This window comes from Spea bombifrons, chromosome 3, assembly GCF_027358695.1.
Source record: "Spea bombifrons isolate aSpeBom1 chromosome 3, aSpeBom1.2.pri, whole genome shotgun sequence".
Taxonomy (NCBI): domain Eukaryota; kingdom Metazoa; phylum Chordata; class Amphibia; order Anura; family Pelobatidae; genus Spea; species Spea bombifrons.
This window is the reverse complement of record NC_071089.1, coordinates 21,011,489-21,033,013: the sequence shown is the minus strand read 5'-3', so window position 1 is coordinate 21,033,013 and position 21,525 is coordinate 21,011,489. Positions and strand designations below refer to the sequence as shown.

Sequence of the window (21,525 nt, the reverse complement as noted above, 5' to 3'; positions counted from 1 at the left end):
AAGCACTTCAAATACCCAAGGGGTGTCTAATATATAAAAAAAATGGCTGATGGGGTAAATTGGAGTGGCCTAGCTCACAGATAGGGCATAGGTACAGACTGACCAAAATGGAGAAAAAAAGCGCACTTCCCAAATGTGGCATTTTAAATCTGAAACAACCCGACAAACCCATGCATGTCGGGTATCACTGCACTCAGGAGATGTTCCTGAACACATATTGGGGGGTTGTTTGACAGTGGCATATACCAGAACCTGTATATCTATAACTAAAGTACAATTTGTGTGAAAAAAAATTACTATTACAAAGTTTGACAAAGTGTAGTTCTATAATTGGTGCATGGAAAGGGTTAAAATAACAGCATTCGGAATACCCTGGGGTGTCTAGTTTTCCAAAATATATGGTTTGAATGGGTTAAATTGAGTTAACCGGCTTCAAAGATATTCCAAAGAGGAGATGGAGGCAGAATGACCAAATGACCACCTGGATTACGCATGCCCCAAAAGTAGCCTTTTACCAGCCAAACAATCTGACAAACCCATGCATGTGGGGTATCGCTGTACTCAGGAGATGTTGCTGAACACACATTGGGGTGTTGTTTGATAGTGACATATACCAGAACCTGTATATCTATAACTAAAGTACAATTTGTGTGGAAAAAAAAATAAAAAAAATTACTATTACAAAGTTTGACAAAGTGTAGTTGTATAATTGGTGCATGGAAAGGGTTAAAATAACAGCATTTGGAATACCCTGGGGTGTCTAGTTTTCAAAAATATATGGTTTGAGGGGGTTAAATTGAGTTAACCGGCTTCAAAGATGTTCCAAAGAGGAGATGGAGGCAGACTGACCAGATTTGTTAAAAAAGATTTGGAAATCATAAAACGCTGCTTGTACTTATTGCCCTATAACGTACAAAAAACAGCAAAAAAACATAAAAACATTGGGTATCTCTAAACTCAGGACAAGTAGTAGAATCTATTTAGCTAGTTTTTTTACTTGCTTTTTTAGGTGAGTAAAAGATTTTTCAAATAAAAGTCATAAAATGTCTTTTTTTTCAATTTTTCACCATGTTTTTTTTATTTTTTTTATAGTAAATAAGATGATACGATCAAAATAATGGTATGTGAAGAAAGCCCATCTTGTCCTGAAAAAAACAATATATAACTTATGTGGGTACACTAAATGGGTGAGGAGAAAATTACACCTGAACACAAGCACCACAAAAGTGTCAAAACAGCCTCGGTCCCACAGGGTAGAAAACGAAAAATGAGCCCGGTCCTTAAGGGGTTAAGACACACACCTTCTCTTGAAGCAGTTTGGAAGAGGCTGTATCCCTTGTCCCTTTTCCTCCGGTAGTACTAAAATGAGACCATGGTAAAACCGCATTAAACGTTAAGGAATCCTCCAAGGCAAAGTCTGGTTTCATAAAAATCTGCAAAGCAAAAGATAGTATCATTAATACACAATACACAATGTAAAGCTGTGCAAAATCACCACAACACAATCATTTACACTTACTCACAGGATATGGAAACAACATTACAAAGCAATGAAAAAACACAGAAAATTACAAAGCAATGAGGAAAAAAAACAGACCAAAGGAACGTAAGCCTTAGATTAGCAAAAACACCGGCATTTACGATAATAAACTCTATTGGGTTAGCACATACCTAATTTTATGGTTTAGCATTTTATTATAATATATTATCATTACATTAAAACGAGCGCAGAATCCGATGGGCTAAGAAAAACACGTTTTGTTACCTTTTCAAAGTTACGTCAGAAATTCAATTTTCAATTTACTATGTTAAACAGGAAAGCGGAATAATGAGGAAAATGCACCCCAAATTATTTAATCACATCCTGCGTGAGAAAAGTGGACAGCGATGTTTTATTTTTTCAATTAAACACTAGTAATATTACAGGGGAAGCAAATCTGATGTTTTTAGGTATTTAGCAGCAGGCCCGGACTGGCCATCGGGCACACCGGGCATTTGCCCGGTGGGCCGGGCCACGGCAGGGCCGCATTGACTTAGGGGCTGATGGAGCTGCAGCTCCAGGCCCCTACCCTACCTACCGGGTCCGCCACTCTAAGGGGCCGGGAAGTCCCCACCAAGGCCGGCCTTACGGGTCTGCGGCCGCACAGGGTATAAATTAAAACATCGGGGTTTTTTTTACTTTATTTAACATCCTCCATGTTAAATAAAGTTTTTTTACTTTATTTAACATGGAGGATGTTAAATAAAGTTGAAAAAAACCCCCGATGTTTTAATTTAAACCCTGTGCGGCCGCAGACCACTAAGCCGGCGCTGGTGGGGGCTTCCCAGCCCCTTAGAGCAGGACCGGCCTTTGGGGTGTGCGACCGCACAGGGCGTCACACTCTAGGGGGCGGGGGGCGGTCCGCACCGGGTGCCGCTCATCAGGGGGTGCCAACTTGCGGCACCCGGCACCCCTCCAGAGACGGACAGTAATGTCCGCTGCTGGAGGAGCAGGTTCGCAAGGGAGCGGTATCGGAGGTCTTTAACAGACCTCCGGTTCCCTTGAGTGATTTTAAGCCGGGTTCAACCCGGCTTAAAATCACTCAAGGGAGCCGGAGGTCTGTTAAAGACCTCCGATACCGCTCCCTTGTGATCTGCACAGCAACAGCTGCTGTGCGCCGGGATCTGACAACAAACCCCGGCGCACAGCAGCTGTTGCCCTCTGAACCGGAAGAAGACAGAGAAGACAGAAGAACTGAAGAAGAGGAGCGAAGAGGAGGAAAAGGAGCTGTAAGGAGAAAAGAGGAAAGGTAGGAAAATATTCAGTGAGAGTGGATTAGTATATATGTGTGGATTGGTATACATGTGTGGATTGGTATACATGTGTGGATTGGTATACATGTGTGGATTGGTATACATGTGTGGATTGGTATACGTGTGGATTGGTATACGTGTGGATTGGTATACGTGTGGATTGGTATACGTGTGGATTGGTATATGTGTGTGGATTGGTATACGTGTGGATTGGTATATGTGTGTGGATTGGTATACGTGTGGATTGGTATATGTGTGTGGATTGGTATACGTGTGGATTGGTATATATGTGTGGATTGGTATATATGTGTGGATTGGTATATATGTGTGGATTGGTAAGTGTGTGAGAGTGATGGGTGTTATGCTGTACCATTTCCAATGTCTTTTTCATGATCTAATTATGCTCTAAAAGTACATCATAACTCCCATCACTCTATACTGTTCCATACAGTGGCAGAGCTGGGAGGCAGAGGCCTTGCACCCCCACCGCAGGACTCCTGAAAGGTAAGTGAACTTCAAAGAGGGAGAGGGCAGATAGTTAGGAGGGGGTAGATAGGGAAAAGGGCGTGAGACGGGGGAAAGAGGGTAGATAGGGAGAAGGGAGTGAGAAGGGGTAGATAGGGGAGAAGGGAGTGAGAAGGGGTAGATGGGGCAGAAGGGAGTGAGAAGGGGTAGATGGGGCAGAAGGGAGTGAGAAGGGGTAGATGGGGCAGAAGGGAGTGAGAAGGGGTAGATAGGGCAATCATACTCCTATCATGTCTGCGAGTACATCCTGGAATCTGGGTATGCCTGGGCATGATAGGAATGTGATTGCTGTTAACAATCATATATATATATATACATATAATATTGTTTTTTAATTGTTTTGTCCTATTTTGGTGTGTTACTTACTTTAAATAAAAGTGTTTTTTTATGGTGTGGGGAGGTCATATTCGGTTTCGGACAGGTAAATGCTGCATTTTCGGTTTCAGTCCAGAATTCGTTTCGGTGCATCCCTACTACTAAGCCAGACAATGAAGTGGTAGGCCTACACCACATCAATGTTTGGCGTAGTATATAGTGATTGGGGTTATGCTGCACTATTGTCAATGTCTGGCTCAATGTATAGTGATAGGGATTACGCTGTACCACTGTCAATGTGTGCCTCAGTATATAGTGATAGGTGTTATGCTGTACCACCATCATTGTCTGCCTCAGTATATAGTGGTAGGTGTTATGCTGTACCACCGTCAATTTCTGCCTCAGTATATAGTGATAAGTATTATGCTGTACCACCGTCAATGTCTGCCTCAGTATATAATGATAACAGTGAGAAGAGGCAGAGGTGGTAGATACAGGGGGATAGATAGTGAGAAAGGGGAGTTTTGTTACAAGTTTTTATTCCTTTCTTTTTTTGGGATGGGGGGCACCAGAGGAGTAGTCCGCACAGGGCGCCAGAACACCTAAGGCCGGCTCTGCCTTAGAGTGGCGGACCTGGTTGCAGTTGCGGCGGGCTTAAGGGGCTCTGCCTTAATGCGGCCATATTTTAAGGTACTAGCCTGGAGCTGCAGCTCCATCAGCCCCTAAGTCAATCCTGCCCTGCCACAGGTGCAGTCGCAGTTGCTGCTTGCTCTGGCAACAAGGTAAGTAGGGTGAGGGAGGGGGCTGCAGTGAGAAGGGGCAGAGGGGGGTTAGGTAGTGAGAAAGGGGGAGAGGGGATAGATAGAGGCGGTACATATTGATAAGTGGGGAAGGGGGTTACATAGTAAAAAGGGGCAGATAAGATGATGAGAGGGGGTAGTGTGAATGCGTATGAGAATGAATGAATAAATGTGTGGATGAATTGTGTGAATGCGTATGACAATTAATGAATTCATGTGTGGATGAATTGCTTGAATGATTTGTGAGACTGCATTAATGAATGTGTTAATGATTTGTGTGAATGATTAAATGCAAAGATGGTACATGAAGGGTGGGCTTTAACAATAAATAAATAAATAAATAAATAAATAAATATGGGCTGCTCAGGCTTAAATGCCCGGGCCTATTTTTTGTCCCAGTCCGGGCCTGTTTAGCAGTAACGGGCATACCTATTTTTTCAAATTGCTTTTTAAACAGACTCAACATCGGTTTCAGAATTTCCTTGCATGAGCACAAGTCCCATTTGCAAAAGTAACAGGAAAACGCAAATTTGTAAATAATTGGCAAACCACCATTTTATTACAAAAATATTGTAACATAGTTAATAACAATACCTTAGGTACTTGTTCCAAATCACCCCTGGATTTATTTACTGTATAAAAAACAAACGAAAAAATATGTTAGCATACAATTAAAAGACTGGAATCACAATAAAGATTCACATTCTACTTTAGTTTACTTCGGGTATGTCACCAATATCAGCAGGTCATAACATTCTGCCGAAAAGTTATTTAACAAAAATGGGAGAATCCTGCTAAAGCAAAGATTTGACAGACTTCTATTTGAAAAATCTTTTACTTGTCTAGAAAAAAACCTGCAAAATAGATTCTAATATTTGTCCTGAGTTTAGAGATACCCAATGTTTTTATGGTTTTTTTTTTATGGTTGTATTAACTCTTTCCATCCCAGGATCTTTGGGAAGATACAGCGCTCATTTTAGCACTTGCTCGTAAATATAAACATTTTTGTTCTTTTTTTAAATGTTTGGTCTTTTTTTTTTTTTTTTTTTTTTTTACATTTTGTTGGAACTGGCTGGTTCCCCTAATGGTGACATCAATGGATAATTATTTTTTCATGTTATCAAATTCTCAGGAGGGTCTGGAGAGACTCTCTTGGAAACTTGTTTATTTTTTAATGGGTGTCGCAATCTTGAGAGGGATAAAATCGGCAATCCTTGATAGTCTCCTAAGCACTTTTAAATCAGACGTCCACCATCATATTCCATGTGGTGGATGCGGACGCCCTGTAAAGGGGCCACTGCTGCAGAGTTTGGTGTTGCTTAATGCCTTGATCTTTGATCGCTTTCTAAGCTAAATAAGCTTAAATGTAATAAATGCCATGCCGGGGTTAAAAACAGTGGAATAAATAAACACTGACTCGGACTATCTCAAAACCAATAAAACATGACACCTGATATCACATTTTATACCAAATTTCTAGGTAAAAATACATTTCTTCAATAATCAAAAAGTGTACCAAGTGACTGTGTCAAGGCTGTCCTGTCAAAATCACCCTTGGGAGGGCATATTGTCTTCCACTTCTCATGACTCTTTTCTCTCTGAAACAGCAAATAGAAAAAGTTAATTATATATATAATATAAAAATAGATATTTCTTTGAAAGCACACCTATATTTCACTCTCTCTTTGCAATAAAACCAGAAAAGATAGCCATATACTCCATTCTAAAATGTTAGTGTCAAGATCTCAAACAATTACTGGATACGCATAACAGGCAGCCAGAAATACCCAAGCTGAACCAGCCTCATGAAACAGGGAGTTATTTAAAAGTACTGTAAAAGGATTAGAGTATCTTGAAGGAAAACTCCTCTTTAGACTTGCGATTGAAGTTAGACAATTGAGCAGGAAAATTGTAACTTAACCATGTGGCTAATTCTCTAGTCCAGACACCCCTTACAGCACAACACATTCTGTGTAGCTTACATCCAGACTCCAAAAAGTGATTACTTGGTCTTAAGTCTTATGTTTGGGAAAGGCTTTTGCTTATCGCACACATGCCTACATACCCGCCTTCCTAAACTTAAATGTGTCTCACCAGTGTAGTTTGCTCCCTGTATAGAGAAAAGTTTTCCTTGGTGATGGCCGGGAGGTAGGGAGAGGGCAACACTTCTGTCTCCACAAAGTCTTGACCCCATGTCTTAGTGAAGAAATCAGACTCTCTTTTTGCAAGACGAGGGTCATTTAATGCTGCTGGAAGGTTCACTTTGGAATGGTAGATGGTCCACTTGTGCTGATCTGCAACTACAGATGGTTCATCACACAAACTGTGAGCATCACCTGTAAGGAGAGGGAGATAAGCAAATAGTTGTTGTGCTTACCTTCCACATGGAATACAGTGATTCTACTTATAAGAATAAAACAGATCAACATACGGGAAATTAGAGGAAGTAGAATCAAGAAACACCACGATATTGTAATACAACTATTTTATATGTTTCATTTAAACAAGAGTCTTCATGTTACATAATCTGCAGTCTGTGTAGGACCCATTAAGGACCTAAGGAGGTATATTTTATGAAAGCTGATGAAGTTCAAATAAGCATGCCACTATAGGCAGATCTAGCACAGATCAAAAGAAGGGAAATTTCAGTTTAAAAGTAGTTTTAAAAATGGGTAAACGGACTTAAAGAGAGTGACTTGTTGTTAAGAATTACCTGTTGGCTCCTTGGGGCAGACATCGGGGAGTGATCTCACTAACCCAACTTGTTGTGCAGGCTCCAGTCCCTTTTTGTAGAAAGCTTTGCTGTTGTTTGAGTGAGGCACTAGTGGAGAACTATGATTGGAATCCATCGAATACATCAAGTGAACCTGCGCAAATAAAAATAATTGATAGCTGTAAATTTTCTTTCAGGTCACATTTCGTAGGGTTGTTTTACAAACCCACTGGCATGGATAATGTTTTGGCTTATCTTTAGTTACTTGCTGATAGCCCATGTTTAACATGGCGACACAATGTATTCAGTGAATCCCTGAGTTCAGAAAATAACCAGAAGGCAATGTCTCTCTTTAAAATATTTGTACAGAACGTCAGAATAACAGCGCGGCAAAATCATGCATTACATAGCATCATTGCACTTACATAGCCCTAAAGTAAGCAAATTATTTCACTGGCTCTTTGAATCTCAAAGTCATGCACTATTCCAAACATCCGCTATTTTATCATTGTTATACCGTGTGTATGCTCAATAATACATATTCACCTTACAAAAACACCTTGAATATTTTTACCCGTCTTATAATAGTCCAGTGAACAATGCAAGAAAACATTTGTATAGAATACAGACTGATCAATGATAAAGTCATCTGAAGACAGCATGCAACGGTACACCATTAGGTAAATAATTCATGGTGGAAGGGTCCTGTCACAGCTATCATTTAGCAGCATATGGTTTATTCATTGATTTTTCAGCAGGCATAATAATATATGAGACTGTAAGACAAACCCTAAAAGGGCTAAAAATGTTCTACGTAAAGCAGAGCCCTATAAATCAGAGTATAATTTAGGAGTCAGGAAGGGAAGCCGCCATAGAGATCAATAGAACATATGGTTGGGCGCCAGTAGTGAAATTTTGGGAGCCATGGCTACCTGACTCCTGGAATTTGTCCAGCTCCTAGGAGGATCTACAATAAACAAAACATAGCATCATTAAGCCTTATAGAAATAGGGAATTTTACCTTTTATACATTTAACTGCTAAAGCAGTTTAACCTCATTGTCTTTTTCAGCTGTAAATTACCATCGTAAATTGGACTCGCTTTGCTGGCGATCTCCGCAGTTTATATTAAAGGGACACACCGTGCAGCCTCACCAGTGAAGAAAGAATAGTAAAGTAGTTTGTATCCACCTCTTCCCCACTATGAGCGATGATACATTGGTTATGGTATTTTCGCATTGTAACTATTGTGGTTGATCACACACTTGGTATGGTAATGGCCCAGATAATAGCAATAATTATTTAGTGACAGCACCCGAGGAACTGCATATGAGTCACTTTCTTTAATGGTGTGAAATATGAAGCCGTTTCCTGATCACTCTGAATAATGTCGCACATACATGCCATGACGTGCCCCCCCCCGAAACACACTGTGTAAAATGAATGAGGAGATCGTACAGATCAGAGTCACTGCATGCTTTCATTTACAACTAAATATCGTGTCGCTAATGTCAGAGACACGAACTACAAGCTCAGCGGCAAAGTAGGCGCCAACAATGCTCGGCAGTTACACAAATTTCAGTGGCTTGTGGCATTCAGAAACTTCTCAACTTCACAACAGTATGCATAGATCATCATGAAGGTGGAAAGGGGTAAATTAATGTAGAAGATAGCCAGATTTTATGTACAGAACATATATGACTTTTGATCCACTGATACTGTGACACTAATGTTGTAAACAGAAATCATCGTGATTTAAATAGAGTTAGTAGACGAGATGGGAAATTTGCTTTGGGGACTTGGCAAACGAGAAGGACTCCTACGCCGTCTACAAGCAGAAAGCCAACAAGCAGAAAGCCAACGTGTCAGCAGAACAATAAAAACCAAAGATCACCTGACTTGTTATCTCAGACACTAATAAGGAACTCGAACAAACCAGGCTTGCTGGGTCAGCCCTAATGGCGCGTCACGCTTTCCGACACGTTAAAGGAGAAGTCTCATGGAAGAAAATCTCCTTAAGCACAAAACACAGCGCTGATAAAAAACGGCTTCATCAGATTTTATTCCAATGAACTGCCTATATCTGTGGACGTTGTTGTCTGTCAGGTGATACTTTGGGTGATTTTCCCAGCTCATACAGAGGAGATTCTTTATGGCAATGCTAATGAAGTCCATTCCTCCACAGACTTTCAGTAGTAACAATGAACCTCTGTATTGTTTACTAGGGGCAGTATGATAAGGAGTCAGAGCGTTTGTCTGGTAGATTGGGCTAAAATAATAGAATAATGGCTAATATGTAGCTGTATGCAAAAAGTCGAACCGTTTTAAAAAAAATACCTTAAATACCTATTTTACTCTGCGGTTAGTAATCAAAATGTGGTGAAAGTTCCCCTTTATACCCAAAGAACGTCTCCTCTGCCCCAGGGCCCACCCCGTCCCCTCAGGCTCTACCCTCTGGGCGGTATTACAGCGGTATTATTACGTATACAGCGTGAATTAAACAGGTGAGTTGGATAGATAGTAACGCGGTTACCCTCACTTACTGTATACAGTATCACTGCACCAACGTGCTTCAGAAACAACGGGTGGTTAGAAAAACTTTTATTGAGATGCCTCCTTTAATATTCACTTAGTAAAGATAACAGTAGAGCAGACTAAACAGAGAAAAGCATGCTAATAGACAGGTGAGATGAAATTATAATCCATTAAAATACTGGGTACCAGAGACGTCTGTCCCCAGATGCTCTTGCGCGCCGTACACTTCCTCTCTTTCTTCCTTTAAGATTAGAGGATTGGGGTACATCGTGTTACACGGGGTGATAAATTAGAGGGGGAATGGAGGAGATCAGCCTAGAGATCAATATGGTCACCTTCTGAAATCATGGGCATTTCTTTTGCCTGCCTTCCCGTATCCTTGGATTTTATTTGAATCTTACAGCGTGTGAAATAGTATCATGTTAATTAATAATACATGGCTTCAGGCAGAAGCACCGGCGCATGCTTAAAATGTTACAGATGCATTTCCTTAGATGCCCTGGCAAACAACTTATTAGTGAATATGTGAGTTGTTTTGGGAGGCCATGACACCTCAGTTGAGTTAATGCTTCATTTAAACGACCACTCAGCTTTGTGAATAAAAAGTTATACTTGGAGAATGTCGCAAAATGTGAATAAAAACAAGACTCGCCTAAAGTTAGAGTGAGTTAGCGTTCTAGAGCAGACGCCGCAATCAAGTCTTACTAACAGCTCTAATGCAGCGGCAGGCAACGCTCGGAACACAATTATCCGGCACAACAAATAAACTCCCAACCATGCAAAGCCCAGACATAGGAAGGAAATGAGAAGCTGCGTATACGGTACGTCAAGAAATGGTCAATTTCTGGGACGAAGATGTCAACGCAGAAAAGTTATCTGCACTAGATGGGCCCCAATGGGCTCTTCTCTGCCACGGCGATCGCGAGATCACACAAGGAAATTGTATCATTAATTCTGATTATAGGTATTTTACACAGCAACGTAATGTCAGCAGGTATATGAAACGGATACAAATATGTTTTATAAAACAGCACATTGGGGAAAGAAATGGTCGGCGACCCAGGGCTATTTAAGGGTAATCGTCCAGCACTTTGGGTCCGGTCACCCCTTGTCTTCCAATCTACAGCACATGAGCGGGGCTAAAGCTGCATAACATGTTACTTGAAACACTAATGAACACGGCACACCGAAATTAATTGTTAATGAGCTTTACGGGTGATGCGTCATTTTCTGTGGCACCATTCTCTTCATGTCCTAGTAGGCGAAGAACGTAAAGCCAAGCCATAATTATCTACCGACACGGGTCCATATATCACCAACGTGGCCATGTGGTATTGTATGTATATATGGACTGTGTATGTATGATAACGCGTGCCTCGGGCTGTTCACTTCCCAGTGTCCAATTGTCAAATACCGCAGTACCAACATATAAAAGTAAAAAGAGAAAACTGGCACTGCTGAGGCTTTGTGAAACGGCCTACTCGGTTGTTCGCTGCTTAAGTGTCATGAATGTAGGTCAACGTTGGACTGCCAGGAGAAGTCTCCGGAAAAAAGGCACAGCTAAGCGGCTGACCCACATTCATGAAGCTGCGGCCAGAACACGTCGATGCAAACCAAGTCCGTACAAAACCATCTTGCACATTTCTTAAAGACGTCAACTATAGAGTCGTCATTCGGAGAGATCCCCGGATCAACACAAGAGCCGAGTAAAACGATGTCTGATCTGGACTAAGCCGGCTTGCCTTATCCATGTATGTTTACGTAGCATCTCTAACCACCCGTGCTGGAAGCTGCATTGGGTTTTACCAAACTCTAAAAATAACAAAAAAAATACTAGGCTCTGGGAGAAGCGACAAAGTTTGAAGCAGCCAATCAGGGGCAGGAAAGCGATCCCTTTGAAATCAACGGGGGTGCTTTCCATGCATGCGCACTGGAGCTGACTGGCGGGAAGTACCGGTATATCATGAGCAGGGAGCCAAACAGCGGCAAATGCATATGGGGGGTATTCTGCAGAAACCCCCAAATTTCTGCAAGCGAAGCACCACATAAATTTAAAAGGGACCTCTCAGCTATCATACGATGCATTAAAGTGCATATAACGGCTGGAGGGCGCTTTAAATATACTTGAAAAAGCTATATGCTTATTACAGGGGAGCATCTTTTACATAATATACACTAGAAACATATGCAGCAGTTTAGAGCGGGCCCTTACACGCCAATAACTCGCCTGTCCATATCACACGGGCAGTAAATATCTACATATTATTTACGTATTCCCCATGGAACGACCTGTCACCTGCTCGGTCCCTCAGATAACACACAGTATACCCCGTATGCAGCCCTTTCCTTTATTATACTGCGCTATAGGCATGGTGAGTATATAACAGCAGCTGCACTCACTCTATACCGCACCTGGCAGTCATATATACCGTATACAGAAAAGCGCTTCCCAGCTCTATGTACCACGCAAGGCCTCGGCACACAGCTGAGATACTCCAGCTCTACGTGGTGTGACGTGACTTTCGCCCCAGAAGCCTGGGCCTCAGTCCAAGCCAGGAGCTATTCCACGAAAGAGGCCGCCCTTCCCCTCTCCAAGGCCGGCCTGCCCTCCCTATGCAGCTCGGCCTCCCCTGGCGGTGCCGCTCTGCCGCCCAGCGGCCCCGTTTGTCCGCACGCACCTGTAGTCACACACGGTCTCGGTGCTTCTTCTTGTCCAGCAGCATCTCCCGGGCGGCCAGAGTCCCGAGCACCGGCAACAGAGTCCGGCATGCACCGCGCTACGCACCGGGGGAGGGGAGAGACTGATGCTAGCTGTCTTAGTGACTGCGTGAGAGACTGCCGATGACAAACCGGGTGACGGGCTAAGAGAATGTAAATAATAATCCAACCGACCCGCAAATATCTGAGAGACTGCCAGGGACTAGGGCGTAAATAGGGAGAAACTACGAGCAATGAATGGGCGGCTGCCTGAGAGTGCTCAGGGTTGGATACCATAGAATAAAATAGGCAGTCGCCTTGTGGATAAAAGCCTCCCAAGGAAGTCACTGAGAGACTGTCAGGGAGCCTCTGGGCTGAACGGGAGACTGACAGACTGTTAGAGAACCATTCAGGGCCGGCCCTAGACCGGATGGCACACTAATGTTATTTCACCCCTTTTTATTATTAAGTATTAATAATAATTATTATTTTAGATACAATTGTGTTCATTATGTGAACATTATTGTGTTTATTGTATTATAGTGTTGCCGATCACTCATACACTCATGGGGAAAAGAAAGTGTCGGTGCGCTAAGCAAGTCTCAGGCTCAAATAATACAAATGTGTAATACGAGGCCTACCAAACAGGTGTAAGCATGCTGCAAGAAACAGTGTATTGGCTGTACAATGTATACAAAAAACAAAAACTGTCTGCGCTTCTTACCCTAATAAAGTTGGCAACAAATAAATAAACATAATATAAATGAGAAGCGCAGATAGTTTTTGTTACTCATACACTCATACTCACATCTTAGATAAGGAGGGAATCGGGAGGAAAGATAGGGGATTTTAGTCCAAATAGGGTAGTCTATCCTTAGTAAAGTAGCCCAGGGGCTACAACCGCTTTCGACTTTTCTGCTGGCACCCCGTGACTCCCTGGTGCAAAGACCAGAAAAGACTGCCAGGAAGATTATGGAGTCTGAGAGACTGCCCGGGAGCCACTAAAAGGCTGCCAGGAAGGATACGACGACTAGACCTGTGCAAATGGATCAAAACCCAGTCAGACAATTTTTTTTTGTTTCGTTTTATGGTCCATTTGTTTTTAGAAAAATAAATATTGTTTGCTGCCTTTTTGGTTCGGATTTTAGAAATCAGAAATTTAATCGCTCACCCTCATTCACTATCTCATGCTCTTTCACTCGCTATCTTTTACAATGTCATTTACTCTCCCTCACGTTTCCTCTGAATGTCACCCTACCTTCTCTACCAACCACTTCTGTGTCTCTGTATCCTTGTCGCGCAGGTCCCCTTCTTCTCTTCCATCTTCTTGTTCTACTGACTTTCTTCATGCTCTGCTCCTAATGTCTTCTTTCTTCGTCCGCTTCTCTGTGGACATGGCCTGAACAAGCAGAACAGGGGAGAGGTCGTCCCCGTGACTCTGCTTTGTGGAAGCGAACAGAGGGGAGCAAAAAAGCGCCTCCACGACTTAACGAAGTAAAAAGTGAGAGGGGCTTCTTAGCTTTGTACCAAGAGTAGCTGTAGGCAGTAAAATAAGATATATGTATGCTGACCATGATGATGGCACCGTGCCTTTTTTCCAGATTTTTTTGGATGGAGTTGACTTGGCAGAGCTTTTGCAGCCATACCTCACCACAAAGAAGACTCATTTTCTAAACCCCACCAAAAGAGGCGCATTTTTACAGTTTCAGATGGAGGTAATTAAAGATATTTTTGCGCAGGATGATCCTAGCCCTTCAGCATCTTCAGGAAATCTTGCGAGAAGTGGGGCAGCACACTTCCAAAATGCATCCAATGTCCAAAAACTCAATACGGCACTAACGATGCAGAGTGTGCCGTGCCAAAGGATAATTGACCCCGCAGATAAAAATATTTATTTAGTTTAAGCATTCCTTTTCCACAATCATATAGTTAATGATGTTGGTTTGGCGTTGTCACTTTTTATGCCTAATGTTATGGTTTTTAGCTTACAATTTGCTATTAAGAGTCCATTTAATTACCACTGTGAAACGTATAATGGTCCACGAGCACATTTTTTTCTCCATTAAGTGAAGAAATAGCTGAATATTATCAGGGGTAGTAATTTTAAACAAAATTGACATTGGTAATTAAATTTGGGGTATCTATACAGAAATGCACTATAAAGACTTTTTGAAGTGCAGCGCTTTGCAGTTATAAATTCGGTTCATTCGGTACTATAGTTTTTAGAGTTTCCCTAAACCATCCTCGACCTACCACGTGAGGCATCACTGTACTTGAAATGGCTGCATGGAAAGGGTCCAAATTATCCTAGTTGAACATTTTGGGTTGTCTGCTGTTCATAAACATAAATGTGTATTGGGGTAACTTAAATTGTTCCAAATTGGATTTGGGGCCAGCAAACCATTTTCCGAAAACTATCGGATAACATTTGAAAAAAAGGCACCTTTGGCCCCATTGGCCCTTTGCCCCCCCCAGTAACACACACAGTAGCAGTGACGTATCCCAGCCTAGGGTGACAGGTCCAAGCCTAGTACAAAAAAACTGGGGGGGAAGGTCCTCCTGTCAAGCAATCAGGCCCCCGGCCATCCGCCACACAATAGGCCAGTGACAAGGGAGACCTTTGATCTCCCCAACCATCCTATTTATGCCATAGACACTGTGCCAGCTCAGCACAGCCTCCATAGACTTTATGGTGCCTTTCGAACAAGGTTCGAAAAGGGCCACAGGCGAACAAATGTTGAGAAACACTTGTATAGAAAATGCATTAAAGATTTAAATGGATGAGATTATGGGGACATCTGCTGGACTAGTGCGAAATCAGAAGTTTTTATTTAGAGGAAGTTTTATGCTACTATATACACATTTCCACCGGGCCTAAGGTAGTTTAACCGTGAAGGTGCTCCAAAACGCTCAAACGCTAAAATTCTTAGTTATATACTAAAAGGGTTAGTTTATTGTCCTTGACATACCACTAAAGAACAATGCATATTAACCATGATCAGTGGCGTAACTACAGGGGTCACAGCTTTGCAACTGTGACAGGGGCCGTGCTGCTAGGGGGGCCAGGGTGACCCCCGCTACCAATTGTTTTCTGTCTTCTCGTTCAAAATTGTTTAGACTAATCTATTTTGAACTGCCACAGGGTGACATTTTCAGCAAATTGAGCTGAATTTGACCACACCGGCCGGCCTTCGCCCCCCCATGTGCGTCAATGAGCCGCCCATGACCCTGTCGCCATTTTACCGCTTTTCCTTCCTTGGAACACTTTTTATAGGTACTGACCAGCTGCAGTTTTGGGGATGTTCCGACGCACTCTTCTAGCAATCACAACTTTGCTCTTATCAAAGTCGCTTAGATCCTTAGGCTTGCCGCATCAACTTTGAGGACAACATGTTTACTTGCTGCCTCATATATCCCACTCACTGACAGGTGCCATGATAACAAGATTGTCAGTTTTTTTACTTCACCTGTCAGTGGTCATAATATTATGACTGATCAGTGTTTATGTATTTATATGAGCATGGATGTCTATGTATATGTGCGTGAGAGCATGGATGTTTAATTGTGTATGTGTGTGAGAGCATGGATGTGTAAGTGGGGTGAAAAGGAGTGTGTGTTAGTGATTATGAGTAAGTGTCTGTAATTCTTACGTGTTTACATGTGTGGCAGAGTGTATGTTTGGGGGCAATAATGGCACAGACAAGCTGTTTGAGGGTAATGATAGCACAGACCAGCTATTTGGGGGTTAGGATGAGACAGATAAGCTGCTTGGAGCAAATGCACTCTCAAGCTGTTTGGGGCAAAGGTGGCACCGTGGGACATGTTGCTTGGTGCAGTTGGGGGGCCTAGGGGCAATTTTCACACCAGGGCCCTGTGGTTTTTAGCTACGCCCCGACCATGATTCACCTTTTGCATATTTGATGAACTAGTGCAAATTATACATCATCTTGTTCAGGAAAAGTAGAACTACATAATTATTAGTGATAATAGATAAAAAAAAAAAAAAAAACTATACTAAAATAAGAACAAAAGATCAAAATGTTTTAATTTTGATGGACTTTTCTTCTATACAGCAGGTGCCACAGCTGAATAATGACCTCATTTATGTTCAGCAACATCTCCTGTTACAGTCATAACCCAATACAAAATGTTTTTTATGTTCCAGAGGGTCAAATCCATGCTTTACATATTACCATATATTACATATTGTTTTATACTATTGACTTAAATATTTTTACTTATAATTCGAATCAGCCAGCAGGGGGAGCTATGGGGGAGCCCAGATGCGGCTAGAAATACCCTGCTAAGGCTCTCCTCTCCTCAAGTGAACTTCAGGTGGGTGCCAGCACCTGAGACCTACGGGAGGGCCACCTTTAATCGGGCCAGTAAACGCCTGCCTGCAGTGTTCTGCAGATCAGACCGGAGATAAGACTATCATGAGCGTGGTGATATGTTCGGGCTGAACACATCTCTTGCATGGCAACTTCCTCTGGCATGAGGAAAGGGTTAAAGACATACTGCAACTGCCTCTTTGATCTAAGATATTTGTGATAATAGCTTTACATTGGAAATCCACAGTTGTAATGAATCTCTGGTGCTGAGTTGAATAGAAGTTTTCGGTTATATAAATCAGATCGGGCGGCTAAATTTGATTGTGAAAATAAATTTCTATTCGGTTTAAGCATTTGCTTGCTTAAATTATGTTGCAGCAATTCAATCCAGCAGAGAATCTATTTATCGGTTGTGATTTTGTTTTGTTCTTCAACTTTCACCAAAGGCATAGTCAGGGCATCTCATTTTTCCCTTCTTTTCTTATGACCCATTAGCAAAGTCTTTATTTCTCTTAGTTTTTGTGAGCATGCAGCCATATTGGGTTGCTTGATCCATGGATGAATCTGCAACTAATGGATCAGATGGGATTTTTGTTTTCCTTTTTTGTGTGTTGTGGCGGGTCATTTAGAGATCACTAGATTTCCGTCAACTGTGCCAGGTTTATGGCTGGATAACGCATTCAACACATGGAGGGAGCCTGCCACCGTTTAATAGATGGACACTACTGAAAGGGTTAAATATTATGAATTATTGCATACGAACGCCATGCAAAAAAAAAAACAAACTATGAAACAGGCCCACGCCAATTTATAGCTCAGCACCCAGCTTTCTTTCCATACCAACCCCAAATCATACTATACTCTTCAAAGACTCCAAGCAGCACACGTTCCATTGATGCGAGATGCTCAGCGGGCACTCTTCCTTTCACCTGTATACCCTTCTATATGCCCAGTAAAGCAACGTGCAATTTGTATTTCTCAATATCTGTAACTGCATCTAAACATCTTTGATTGTGTACTAAAATATAAGTTTTTCAAATACTCGTTTATAACTTATAAAGTACGGAGCTAAAATTAACCCAAAATTTAAAAAAAATGGTGCCAGTGTGTTAAAATTGGATGCTTAAAAATGGTGCAGTGAAACAATACTAGTTTGTGAAATGTTAAAAATGCACTTGGCTCTATTTGCGAATTCTCGTAACATTTGAAATGTTCTAATCCAAGCCCCCCTCTTCATTTTTTCTTAATATACTCTTTACTTTCTCGGATCATCCAGCAAGTATTTTAAAAGAAAATCCCGGGTGAATCTACTTGACCTACAAGTTTGGAATGGATTAATCTACAGGGGTCTGCATCAAAGCGGACACACTCTTAGACCTGCACAGAAACAGCTGGAAACCTCTGAACAAAGACCATTGTGTTCTACCATAATGAATAGGAACATTTTCTTTAAACACCCACCAATATTTTGAATTACTAATATATATATATATATATATATATATATATATATATTTTATTTATTTATTAATTACACATTTTAAAGCAATTCTAGATTTTTGCATAGTATTGTTTTTAGGCAACAGCCACTTCTCCATGTTCTAGCTGCTATTTTAGCCCACTATTTACCGTATTAAATTTTGTGAAAAAGAATAGCTCTGTCCTAATCACTCAGAAGACTTAAGCACTTCAAGAATGCAAGAGCTAAAGGAAGGTTACTGCTACAAAATGATAAAAATCCTTGTTCTTCAATGCTAGACTATTCCTATACACAGAACTGTATTTAACACTCAAAGAAAAACACTTTGGGACTTCTCCCTTCCCAAACAACCCCCTCCCCAAAAAAATCTATAATATATGTATTGTTTGGCTACCACTCCCAATCTTATTGTTATGCAGTGATCCTATTCCAAGCTTCTGTAGTCTTCAATTGGCCCAAAAACCTCCACATATTATAAAAAATACACCGGTAAAATTTTTTTCTTCAACATCTATCTCTACTCCATAGAGTAAGTCTAATCACTTTTCCCCCCAGCGTTTACTACATTTTGTGCAGAACCTTGAGATAAACCACACAGCTTGACATCAGCAAGCTAGATGTCAGTGGTAACAAAGGTGTTGGGATTTTTAGGTTTTTTTTGGGGGGGGGGTCTCATTAATTGTGCTCCTAAGAGGCCTTCACCCCAAAATAATGAAAAAGGCAAGGTTTAGGTTATACTTATCTCCGAGTGTGTTAACTGAACATCTACAAATTTACAGATGCATTTTACTTAAAGACTTCACTGCCAAAATGCCTGGTATAAAACGACAAATTATAGTGGTGAGCGGCCTGTTCCCACAACTACAATGTAAGTCTGTATCCCGCATCGCGATGGGCTGGTCACATTAATTACAGTCTGGGACACACACAATAGCATTGTATGATCATACGGCCCACTCACTGGAAAGAAATAAAAGGTTCATGTAACAATATCATTTAACCCTACTTGTTAGCACAAAATTCTACTTTATTGATATGGGAGACCTCATGAATAACCGGTTCACTTGTAGAGAGCATACATGGAAAGCGTCCTTGTGTAAGAATGTCCTTCAAGTACCGAATCCTCTACAGATGTCCCTCTTCACTGGTGTTCTACAGCCCAAATGGTAAGATGTGTATAGAAGGGGGTTGGTAAATGCTTAATTCAACCCCAGCTACGCTTACCAAGTCCCCTAAACCAAGCGTCCCCTTTTGGCCACTGGACATGTTGGGATGAAGAAGTCCTCACCATCGTAGTTATTGAATAAAACTGTTTCATAAACATATCTTAAAGAGGTGAAACTTGCATTTGTTGCCACGTAAAAGCAAATGAGATACTTTTATTGTCCATTTTATTATTTTACCAATTACGTATAAACTGTATATCTACAGCTTTAAGAAAAGCGGACACTTACAGGAAACCAGATTTCACATAATTCATTTAATACGCAAACATACGTTTCTTAGTAACTGCCCCGTTTCTATATACCTTAGACGTAGGTTTCATACACAGTATGCTTTGTCTGCACAAAAGGGCACCATTTATGGCTTAGCGCTCAACAGAGTTCTCTCCGAAGGAATGTTATAAAAACGTGTAAACTAAAGGTGTCCACTTAATACAGAAGATATTCCCGATATCTTTTTAAACGTGGATTCACATTCACCAATGTACAGGCTGCAGGTGTAAACCAGGAACAGAAAAAGGCATACTAATGTTGACCAGAATTTGCATAATTCAAGATACATATCCAAAGAAGTCATCACAGCCAGCACAGAAAGGAAAAAGGAATTCATTGACAATTACAATCACAATCTTTTATGCAGTAAGTAAATGCATAGTAGACAAATTTGAAGTCCCCGCTCCCCTCTCTTAACAACCCAAAACAGGTTTTTTTTCATGAGGTTATTTAACCCAATTGCAACCGCCCCCCCCACCCCTCGAAATACGTAACATATAAACGTCTGCTTGTATATTTCACAAACATATTTCCAAGCCGAGACGGTTTGAGGTGTCTGAATAAATTATATGTTGTAAATCAAATAAACTACATTTTACAATTTTGAATCTTTAAAACAAAAAATACAAAGAGAACAAAAATGAAAGAAAAGCGGACAGAAGAAGAAAAACCTATACGCAGGTTATTTACACTTTTCATCTGAAAGTAGCTTTTTGAGAATACAAAAAGGGGATTAAAACACTCCGTATATAAAGTACATTTCTGGTCTCGGTTTTACAAACCAGTTTCAAACAGATCCGGACATATCTGCTCAGCGCTTGCGTGACGCAGATCCGAAGCATGGAAGCCAGATCTCCTAGCTGGGTATAAGCAGGCTTTACCTATACATGTAGATTTCCTGAGTGTGCACCAAAAGATACAATTCTACGATGATAAAACCATTTTTTTAACCCCTTAATGACAAAGCCCGTTCATGTACGGGCTCAAAATGCATTGTTTTCAATGGGTTCAGGGACCGCCCATTGTCCTTAAGGGGTTAAAAGATCACATGTACATTTCACCCATAGAGGCATTTTACCTGCCAGTGGACAGACTTGTTTTAAAGCTAATGCTACCAATCATAGAAAAAAAACATGCGCAAGTTGAAGAAAAAAAAAAAAATATTCCCCAGAATACATTTTTTTTTATCACATTGGACATAAATTCTATTACTATAAATGTTTTAATGCTTTCCACTGAGGTTGAACTATACAATGGTTTAAGAACCTTGTTTACCAACGTGCCCTAAATAACTGGGTACAACCCAAAGTGGCAACGGGATAACCAAGATAAATATACAATGTCACATTTCTATGAAGAAAAAAATAAAATAGGAACTGTAATGCATCACGATAAATAAAAACCTGTTTCATATATATATAAAAACGTTAGCACTGGAGAAAAATAAAAAAGGGAATGAACTGAATTATTAAGAATGAACCCGGTGGACATATCCATAAACCATTAAATGCACTCATAACAAAACCTCCTTTAAATTAAATTTAGTGGGGGGGGGGGTTGTGTCTCCAAGGTCCACTGGTGCAGCCCTGGGCTACTTTAAACAAATAAAGTACACAATACATACGACGGCTACTATTATCGATCAAGTCAGCATTTTCCATACTAAAGATAATATAAAACTGTCAATATATGCTATATTTAACATGAGCATTGAACTGTAAACTAATGTAGTTTGAGCTGACCCTACTCTCCCCAGTTTCACAAAATAACTTAATACTGAGGTGGATCGTTCAGGAATATCATGAAGGCATTGAAATCCAATCTGCATAATCCCATTTTTT

The 21,525-nt window shown here is 41.0% G+C and overlaps 1 protein-coding gene across 1 annotated transcript in view; it reads right to left on the bottom strand.

Annotated features, from left to right (window-relative positions):
• VPS54 (VPS54 subunit of GARP complex) overlaps positions 1 to 12,475 on the bottom strand; it is a 29,718-nt gene extending 17,243 nt beyond the window's left edge. The window contains exons 1-6 of the mRNA XM_053460145.1: positions 12,359 to 12,475; positions 7,147 to 7,300; positions 6,528 to 6,769; positions 5,950 to 6,031; positions 5,028 to 5,065; positions 1,302 to 1,433 (exon numbers count right to left, since the gene is read on the bottom strand). Coding sequence (XP_053316120.1) covers positions 1,302 to 1,433; positions 5,028 to 5,065; positions 5,950 to 6,031; positions 6,528 to 6,769; positions 7,147 to 7,291 — 639 coding nt within the window. The 5' untranslated portion in view covers positions 7,292 to 7,300; positions 12,359 to 12,475. The remainder of the gene's footprint in view (positions 1 to 1,301; positions 1,434 to 5,027; positions 5,066 to 5,949; positions 6,032 to 6,527; positions 6,770 to 7,146; positions 7,301 to 12,358) is intronic.
• Positions 12,476 to 21,525: the final 9,050 nt, after the last annotated feature.